This window comes from Schistocerca piceifrons, chromosome 2 (assembly GCF_021461385.2).
Source record: "Schistocerca piceifrons isolate TAMUIC-IGC-003096 chromosome 2, iqSchPice1.1, whole genome shotgun sequence".
Lineage (NCBI taxonomy): Eukaryota > Metazoa > Arthropoda > Insecta > Orthoptera > Acrididae > Schistocerca > Schistocerca piceifrons.
Window position 1 is genome coordinate 478315958 of NC_060139.1, and position 10320 is coordinate 478326277.

Below are 10320 nucleotides of genomic sequence, written 5' to 3' on the forward strand. Positions count from 1 at the left end.
GTCTGTACACACGGTCGTCTTTTCGCTACTGTGAAGTCCCTATCATTTGGCGGAAAGGAGTGTCTGATAGGGAAAAGAGGTCTGATGTTCAAAAGGCGCCTCTGAGCACTTATAGCCATGTGGTGAGAGTGTTGTTCGTATTCTGGCCTGGACAGCTGTCACAAAACAACCAGAGTTCTTTAACCCTAGATGATACACAGGTATTGAAATAATGGAGGAGAAAACTGCATACCTCATTTGGACTTCTCTCAGCTTGCCCCTCATGGTAGATATAGAAGGATACTGAATTAGTTTTCATGTTATGTATGGAGAAAACTGGAATTGTCAGTTGACGATAATAATACATGTCCTGAACTGGTATCTGAGGTAAGCATAAATTTCGCATGCAGTCAACTGTTAAAGCAAGAAAATCCTCTCTGTGCGTAACTTGGTTGCATCTTCTAGTGTTTTGTAGAACTTTTTGCTGCAACGTTTGTGAACTAGTTCTGCTACAGCTACACGTTTAGCCCAATCATTAAGTGCACTGCTTTTCACTTTAACATTCAGTTCTTCACACCTAATGCATGTGTCTACACTGGGCCTACCAAATCTCAAACAGAAATATCTGTGATAATAGTGGAAAGACACATCAGTATATTTGACAAGAAACACTTCATTCGTAGCTTTCACTGTTTAAGTAGAAAATATCTGTTTTTTCCATAGAGGGTTTGCTTAGTTGGAAATGACACAATATGTGCATGAATAGAAGCAAGTGTATCAGCCTCTTTTGCGTTCCCCGGTTTCTTTCTTCCACGTTGGTCTTTAGGAGACTTGCCAAGAAGCAGCAACTTACACAATATCTTCACCCTGGATTCAGTAACACAATAAACACTGAGGTAGGCTTTCTTAAACACCTCCATCTGCTTGTGAATCTGTAACATAATACTGCTGTAGTACGAGACTAGTCTTTCCTTCCTCTTCGTCTTTTTATGGCAATACTTTCAGTTTGTACCTGTAAGAACACATCTTTTTCATTCTTAGTATCAAAATCAATCATGCAATTAACTGCTTCTAACAATGCATTTTAGGAAATCAAGTTCAGACATTGTTTCCTGCATCTGAATATGACAATTTTTTATAAACAAGAGTCTGCAATACTAGTAATTACCAGCCGCAGTAAGCTACAATGACGTGTACAAGAATATTGTGAAACAAAATTAAATCCAAGTTGCTTACCCGCAAGCAGGTCCCATTTGTCTAGCTGAAACTAACTTCCCCACATGATTTAAGTGCTCCAAACCTTTAACCTTAGCACACTTTATTGTAGCTCTCCTGTATTCTGCAGCCCTTTTCATTCCTTTCCTTTTTTTGGTGATTATTTTCTTTAGTTTCAACACCAATACATAAAGGACTGCTGTTAGACACCATTTTTGTTTTCAACTAACACATTGCAGGCCTACCACACAAACAAAAGTAATATAGACATTTTGCAAACTTAAAGCTATACATGAATCTTAACAATTATCATTACCTGACAAGCAAAATAACTTAAGTCCTAGACTAAGGCTATTTTGCCAGAAAACATGAATGTTGTTACTAGGAATAATGTAGATTAGTTAAGGACTAAAGTCTCTTTGGTATTGATGTGTGTTAGGTATTAGAACATTGCTGTGCCCATAACTCAAAACCATGAAAATATGGACCTAAGTCATTTTGCAAATTCACGGTTCATTCATAGATATCTTGTTCATTTTGGATATAAACCTGAAAGTTGATTTTAGGCCCCACCCTGTTTGTCACATGTGAAAGGGAGCATTGTCAACCCTACTCCTGGATTCCACAAGAATCAGCATCATGTAATCACATGGTGATCTGCCCCTATGATAATCCCCTCCACAATCATTTCAATTAGTTACCAGCAGTATCTCTCTCTGCTTCATTTTGTTCTTTATTAGACTTATCTTTGGAGACAAGCTCCTGTAACACTTTTCAAAGCATAATAGTGTCATTTCTCCATTCCCATTGCCCATGTTTTGCATCTGTACAGAGCTATGCTTCAAGAAGTGTTTCATAAATATTTTGTTCCCAGGTTTATAATTTTGAATATTAGTAATTTACTTTTTATTATGAGAAGTGCACTTGTCTTACAATTCTTAGCATGTTCCTTCAGCTCATCTACTTCCTGCATACCAAAAATTTCTCTAAAATGTCAAAGTGCAATCACATCGAGCTTAAAAATAGTATTTGATTCCATTTTTATAATAAACCTTGAAGTACTGAACATTTTCCTTGTGATCACACAACCCATGGGTAATTTGCGGTTTGCGAGTAACTTGTGTTCATAATCAAACTTTCGCATATCGAAAGGCACATGGAAGGCTCTGGATTTCACACTTTTGTTGTTGATACTGATCTTTCAGTTGGTATCATTACATAGCTGTAGCTACAGTTCAGTTTTCAATCTGTGAGTAGTTTTGTTGTGGTTTGTTAGTTCGCCTTTTTTTTTTGGTACATGTTTTTACAACACCTAGGAGTGCATGATTTTTTTAAATACTTTCTGCAGGATCCAATTTACACTTTTCACGTCAGTGACTTGGAATTTATTATTGGTCACAGTACAGACAAGCCCCCATAATAGCTGCCCAGTGGAGTTCCTTACCATAAGAATTCTATTCCAGTGGCTGTTATGGTAGCAATTAAACCAATATCTAGAGACCTGGGGCATCCTGCTCATCTTACATGTCATCTTTGTTATACTAAGAATCAAATGTCATTCAACCACCTCACACGATCTAGTGTTCCTGAGAATGTATTTGTTGGGATGAAAACAAATTGGGAGTTAAGTGATTTATTATTTCATTCAATAATGGCCATACGGGCGGATTAAAGGTTGTGGAAAGGTTCAACATTATTCATGATGTTACCACCAACAAAAGTCTTCAGCTTCTGGACAAATTGTGAGTAAGCATTACTCAGTATGCAACTGAATTCAATACAAAGAAAGCAAGGACAACAAGAATATGATTATGTTTACTCTGCCAGACATTTTTGAGAAAATATTTGAATTTTCATGACTAATCACACTTCCTGGGATTTGATAAATTCAGTGCTACTTCTACCTATATCTCACAAAACACTAATAACATTCAGATTTTCAGGACTGCTATAAAAATAGTTACAAGATGCCACTAAACTAGAACAGAACCATGACCTAATGGTTTATTCTCTGAAACAGATTTACGTGAAATTTTCCCTAATTAAAAAATTCTCAAGGATAAAAATTAATATACTAACAAAAAATGAACATTGATTCTAGTTCAATGAGTTAAAACACACACTGAAAATAGTTGTCAAATTTCAGCTTCCTATGTGTAAAGCTTCAGAGTAAAAGCTACATAAAGGTAGTAAATTTAACAATGGCAAGGTATGGCATGCCAATTCCCATTTAAGCTCACTGTAACAAACAACCAAACACATGGAGAAAGCCAGGACAAATGCATCAACAGTGATGGAACTTTTAAAGCACTCAGCATCAACAGGAAATAAACTAGTTCTGGGTGCGAAAACTCTTGTGTCCATGTGTTGTCAGCTCATAAAATGCCAAGGGGGGGGGGGGGGGGGTGCCATCGACTGCATATTCATGTTTCACTTCTGTACAAGACAGCACTACAGCCAAGTATATAATGGAAAACTGGGTAATGTGCTTACAAATTGCAAGGCCAGCAAATAAACGTGGTTGTACACATACTCCATTTTTTCAATAGGCTTGTATCTTCCTGTGTTCTGGGTCATTGATGCTTGCACTATTAATTTCTGCTGAACACAACTCTCATTTCAAGAAAACTGATCTGGATAAATTGGGAACCCAATGCCATGAAGCTACCACCTCTTGCTGGACACCTGCCTGTAATAAAAAGTCTTGATATTGGTAACAGGACTTGAAAGTGCAATTATAGGGTGTAATGTTAAACATAGTCCAAACCAGCCTTACCCCAAATTCTCTTAGCAATTAAGCCCATGAAGATTTCTTTGAACTTACTTTAATCAGTTTTTCAAACAAAACTGACAAGGTTGGGAAAACTGCTAATCCCACATACACATGCCAGTAAAGTTCACTATACACCTTTAGAAATATGGACTACATAAATTGCATTTAATGCTTTTGACCAATTTTAATTGAAGCCTACAATATGAGAGAGTGCTCTTGTGGGATAGCACTTTTCCACCAAAACCTTCCCTTCAATGTGTCATTCTGTAAAAAAAACTTAACTCAAAATAGGATTTGAAGTAAAGGTTTTGTAAACTGTCCAGTTATTCAACACTACATGCATATCTCAACCTATGGCCATATGCCAAATCCGGCTGCAGTATTAAATCTTACATTATGTAAATTCAGCAATATGTATACTAACAAGGGAACCTCAGATTTAGTTATAAGTTGGCACAATGGATAGGCCTTGAAAAACTGAACACACATCGATCGGGAAAACAGGAAGAAGTTGTGTGGAACTATGAAAAAATAAGCAAAATATACAAACTGGGTCGTCCATGTGCAATATATGCAATGTTAAGGGCAGTGAGAGACTAGGAGCGCCGTGGTCCCGTGAACAGTTGCGGAACTGGGGGTCTTTGGTTCAAACCTTCCCTCGACCGAAAATTTTAACTTTATTTTCAGTTTATGTGACAAACCCTTATGTTTTCATCGCTTTTTTTAGAGTGATTATTACATCCACAAGAAAACCTAAATCGGGCAAGGTAGAAGAATCTTTTTACCCATTCGCCAAGTGTACTAGTTAGGTGGGTCGACAACATATTCCTGTCATGTGACGCACATGCTGTCACCAGTGTCGTATAGAATATATCAGACGTGTTTTCCTGTGGAGGAATCGGTTGACCTATGACCTTGCGATCAAATGTTTTCAGTTCCCATTGGAGAGACACGTCCTTTCGTCAACTAATCACACGGTTTTGCGGTGCTGTCGCAAAACACAGACACTAAACTTATTACAGTGAACAGAGACATCAATGAACGAACGGACATATCATAACTTTGCGAAAATAGAGAAAGCAAAATTTTCGGCAGAGGGCAGATTCGAACTAAAGACCTCTCGTTCCGCAGCTGTTCACGCTAACCACGACACTCCTCGGCCCACATTGACCTTAATATTGCCTATCTTAGGCATGGACGACCCAGTTTGCTTATTTTTCATAGTTCCACACAACTTCTTCCTGTTTTCTCGATTGATCTGTGTTCAGTTTTTCAAGGCCTATCCACTGTGCCAACTTATAACTAAATCTGAGGGGGGTGCGATGGGGATGTTCCCTTGTAAGTATAAGTATACATACCTCTGAAGATAACTTTTCCTCTAAATGCCTAACCCTGCATCTGAAGGAACACTTATCGCTATCTCAAAATGTCTGGGAAAAGACATGCAACAGCATACTTGCTCATTTCATATATTACTATTCTCTCCCCCAAGTCAATACAGCTTGGTCAATCTAACCATCTGATTTTAACCACTCAATCTTGAGCTGTGAAACTGCTTCACTCCCTTAAAAACAAACACCCTAAACAATTTCAGGACAGACAACATGCTTGGTCTTTTGTCTAGTGATGTTTCACCACCAGGCCATGAGAATTGTGGTTACTGGCAGCCTTATGTTAAAACCTTTTCCAAAAGTGTAGACATGCTATTGATTTTTAAAGCACAAGCAGCAAACCTCTTGCAGTACTTTTCATCATTTCCTGACCAGTTCTCTCACCAAATAAATTGCACCACTAATCTTTGAGAGTTCCATTCTGATAAGTGTACCTTGTTTCTTAAACTAATTCCCTTGCAATTTTGTTTATTGCTTTGGGTGATTTTCAAACACTCCATTACTGCCTCCCTTTCTTACCATCCAACTATTAAGCCCAAGTCTGCTTATTCTCTCCATATTTTAATCACAATAAATTCTTGCTAGAAGCTGTATCCATAAGAAAATGCCACTAGAAGCATGACCTTTTGCTGCTGCTTAGAGAACTTTCATCACACTACCAATTTACTTCATTTTTATAAATGCAGCCTGCCAATATTCTGAGTTTACATGTGAAGACTGTCACAGTAGCCACAAAGACTTATTTACAAAGCCTTTAACCCACAGTTTTTACATGTATATACTTCAGTTACACAAGCATGAAGCCTATTCCCAAGTTCTGCAACTTAGCTTTATTCCACTTATTAAGTGTGTATAAAGTTCACTGAATGCAATATGAGCATTCTGTGAATGTTTGGGAAATTAATCCCCATGCATTTTTATCAAGCATAATAGGAATATTTTATAGTACTTATTGGAGAATGTATTTTGTTCAATAAATAACATGTTGTACATTGACTAAGTAACCGAAGTACAAATTGTATAGACAATCCACTCAAAAAGAAGGAGCAAAACACATTGCTGTCATGTTAGATTATATTTTGAAATTTTTAAGTACCAACTGTCATGTCAATAAAACACGAGTTCAGTACATACTAATGCTTTATTCCAAACTGCTGAAAAATAAGCCAAACTGTCAACATGTAAACCACATACTATTTTGGAGAAAAATATGAAAGTAAAAAGATCATAAAGATTCAAAATACATATGCATATACTCGAGCTCAGACAAACTCCTCGTCTACATCTAGTTAGATCTCCACAAGACCATAAGAACTACAAGAAAAACTTAAATGCCTTAATTCTAACATCTACTACACAAGTCACAGTTTAGACCACAAACTACACACTGTCACTTAAATAGAACTACACACAAATTGTGCTTTAACAATTAGTGAAATTACATGTTCTAGAGAACTTTTATGCACTTCAGCAAGACCATTTTACAAAACACCCTAAATGGACACAAAATATAGTGGCTTCTTCACTTGCAGCAATACATTAACTTCAGCCACTACAGCTTTAAGTGAAGTGCACAGTAAAATGTCTTCAAACTTGGCAGTGTTATAAGGGTTTATGTTCAACATTAGGACAGTCAAAACCAGCTGGTAATTTAATTTGCCAGGGTTGGAATGTGGCACTTCCACAATGCCATCATGCTTCATTTAAGCACGTTCACCACGGATGCGCCGAGCAAGCTGAATATCTTTAGGCATAATGGTCACACGTTTTGCATGGATGGCACAAAGGTTTGTATCTTCAAAGAGACCCACCAGGTAGGCTTCACTTGCTTCCTGTAAACACAAAGTATGTTTATGTTCATCTCTTCTTAATATTTTACAACACAAATTAAAGCAACTCCAATTTTAATATTGTATACAAGTTACAACAGACTACCATCTTATTGCTACTGGTAATACATTCAAAAATTGGCTGTACCACTTCAGCACAATCAAAATTCCCTCAGTTCCACAACTTGGCAATACTTTGTGAAAGTCTTTAACTTAAGTGAAGCCATTTCACATCATATCCACTATGAACAAAAAATGCAATTTTTATTAAAAGTAATGAAAGATGCAGAGTACAGTTACAGTTCACTGCAATATGACTGGCTGTGATCTTATGTTCATGACATTCCATAGCTCTTAACATGTCTATGTATGAAACTCACTTGCCCACCGTAGGAAAGCGATTCCTCGACATTTACCTCACAACAGCACTTGCATCATGAGAAACAGGTTGAATATGATAACAGTTATGGCACAGCCCCAAAATGTTCTGCACAACACTGGCAACTACTTGTCAAGCTTGCTCAGTACTACTCCAGTATTACTGTATATTGTATATGGGTATACACAACCCAACCAAGATTGTGTGTCATCTCATCTTTATATGAAGTATTACACTACATTTTATCTTGGCACCAGAATGAAAGGTTCGAATTAATACCATGGAAACCATCTCCATAATAGCATCATGCAAAATGAACTATAATGACAAGTGGGATTCGTGGAAAGCTTAATCATTCTGAAGACTTGCCTTTCAGAAAACACTACATATCCTTTTCAAATGTACCCTCTACATAATGTATGTCACACTTCCAACTCACTGGTTTTAGTTGATTTTATTATCTACAATGCCACCTACACAGCCTCCACATCTATTGAATGAATCAATCAATCTCACCTTGCATGAAATGTTTCCATTTCCCTATCTAATCCAGTATACAAAATGAAGCGATCACACAGACTTTAATCACTAGCAGGTTCTTCTAATTCAAAATTCAACTGGTTCCAACAATGGCATCACTTGTCAATATACTTACTGCCCTTGTCACTAGCAAAAAAAATGACAAATTCACACTATATATACCCCCCCCCCCACACACACACACATACCTACCTTCCAAAACCCATGTCCAGTTCATATAACACAGGCAAGTGGGGGGATCTCTATGCTGGAATATAGACTGAGCAATATTACAGCTGATCACGTATGTTGATCAATGCCAAAAGTCAAGTTACTGCAATCATTCTTTTCAGTTAATTCAAAAACACGATTGCAATTAGAATTTGTGTAACAGGATGGCAATCAACATTGTGACAAGACTTAAATAAGCCCACAATCTAATAGGGACAAATCAGAGAAAGCATTTCCACATTACATTTAACATAATGCCTGCAGATATGCTATATAAGCCCAACTTTTTTTACCAGTCGCCCGAGTAAAGCTAGTTAAAATTACGAAAATTTTATAAGTCTCCCATGTTAAACACAGATGAACATAATTGATTCACACGAGAGGCAATTTTACAAATCAGGATTTCAACTTCCAAAGCAAATGCTAGACAATCACAGCTGGCACCAACAATGCATACCTGAAGAGCTCCAATTGCAGCGCTCTGAAAGCGCAAGTCCGTCTTGAAATCCTGAGCAATTTCTCTCACCAAACGCTGGAATGGCAATTTGCGGATCAGCAACTCAGTTGACTTCTGATAACGTCTGATTTCTCGCAATGCCACAGTTCCAGGCCTGCGAAAAACAATCTACTATACCAATGTCTACTATACTAAAAGTAAGACACCACGCAGTTTTATCATAGCAACACATGTACTCTATACTAGCGAATGTGTATTGAAGACTAACATACTTCTAGAAATTACTCCATACATTAAAAGCACTTAGTTTTAATCAAATGTCCAAAAGAAAAACATGAACGGTCTCCCGCCAAAATCCACCTCTACAACCTGTCACGAACCGACCTCTTCCGTCGTAGGAAAGGAGCAGGAACTGTTTCATATGCAACAAATAGGACCTTACAAGCACTTTTAGATTCTAAATACGTAGATGTCAACTGTACTGTCAAAATGAAAATTTCTTCGAATGACGGTGAACAAAAATTTCTAGGAATGATTTCGTCATTTACAACATGGCATCCTACAAAATCAAAGGTGCACCCACAAAATGGCCGACTATGAACAATACACTTCTCAAGAAACAGAACTATTTAAAAGGTTGTGAACCCAAGCAAACAACCACAAATTTCAATGTGACGTCTGACTAGTTTGACGTAAAATTCCTACAACCCAATAAATTAAAGTTTCACATACACTACATTCAGCACAAAGTTAATTCGGTTCTAACTGCAAATACGACTCCATACTCAAGTGTCACAACGAGATGAATAAACACCAAAAAACGTAACCGTGACCATTCCTTTGCAGTTCTATATTACTTCACTTTATTAAACAAAAGTAAAATGAGTGCCAATGATGCTATATCCCCACACCCCTGAACAACTAGCAACAACTGTACTGTCACATTCCAGAACACTCCCACATACTCATTGCACTTGCACAAGAGGAAACTGAAATTATATGGTCTGTATCACATACCTGTAACGATGAGGTTTCTTCACACCTCCAGTTGAAGGTGCACTTTTACGAGCTGCTTTTGTCGCCAACTGCTTCCTTGGCGCTTTTCCACCAGTAGACTTACGCGCGGTTTGCTTCGTACGTGCCATTTTCTACTGCAAAATTTTTTATCACATTAATGCTATTAACAAGCCAACTGTGAATTCCATTTAATACCGAAAAACGAATTATGTCGCAAAATGGAAAACAATGGCGTCAGTTGATAAATAATACAAGTTGAAAATACATCACGATTTCACACTATTCAAACAGTATAAGCACTACCAATGTCCACATCCACTTTACATAACGTGAAAAACGCCAAGAATTGAAAGCTACACACAATATTGTGTCATACCTATTCTCTCAAACACCAGCACCAATATCCAACACTCACGACTAACGAACACACACTACTTACTCAGCAAGACTAACCGACGCTATGGGAACGATGACGTCTTATTGGACAGCGTCATCTCGAGGTCTGTTCGCTATTGGTCAAAATAAGGCAC

General features: G+C 37.5%; 1 protein-coding gene across 2 annotated transcripts; it reads right to left on the reverse strand.

Moving 5' to 3' along the window:
* Window positions 1–6480: 6480 nt before the first annotated feature.
* On the reverse strand, window positions 6481–10308 carry LOC124777992 (histone H3.3A). Of its 2 annotated transcripts, none has more exons than XM_047253560.1 (4): window positions 10167–10308; window positions 9791–9924; window positions 8774–8927; window positions 6481–7190 (listed from the first exon to the last, which is right to left on the reverse strand). In XM_047253560.1, exons 2-4 carry the CDS (start codon window positions 9916–9918, stop codon window positions 7062–7064), a joined length of 411 nt encoding a protein of 136 aa, XP_047109516.1. In that variant the 5' UTR covers window positions 9919–9924; window positions 10167–10308; the 3' UTR covers window positions 6481–7061. The 2 variants fall into 2 exon arrangements, with proteins under 2 accessions (XP_047109516.1, XP_047109517.1); XM_047253561.1 differs by having other exon boundaries at window positions 9791–9921; window positions 10167–10245.
* Window positions 10309–10320: the final 12 nt, after the last annotated feature.

What these genes read in the sequence shown, in the direction of transcription:
- LOC124777992 (XM_047253560.1), bottom strand. Translation starts at nt 9,918, where the DNA reads ATGGCACGTACGAAGCAAACCGCGCGTAAGTCTACTGGTGGAAAAGCG. An exon ending in AAGAAACCTCATCGTTACAG is followed by an intron (nt 8,928 to 9,790) that starts GTATGTGATACA and finishes TGTTTTTCGCAG; the next exon opens with GCCTGGAACTGTGGCATTGC. An exon ending in CTGCAATTGGAGCTCTTCAG is followed by an intron (nt 7,191 to 8,773) that starts GTATGCATTGTT and finishes TTGTGTTTACAG; the next exon opens with GAAGCAAGTGAAGCCTACCT.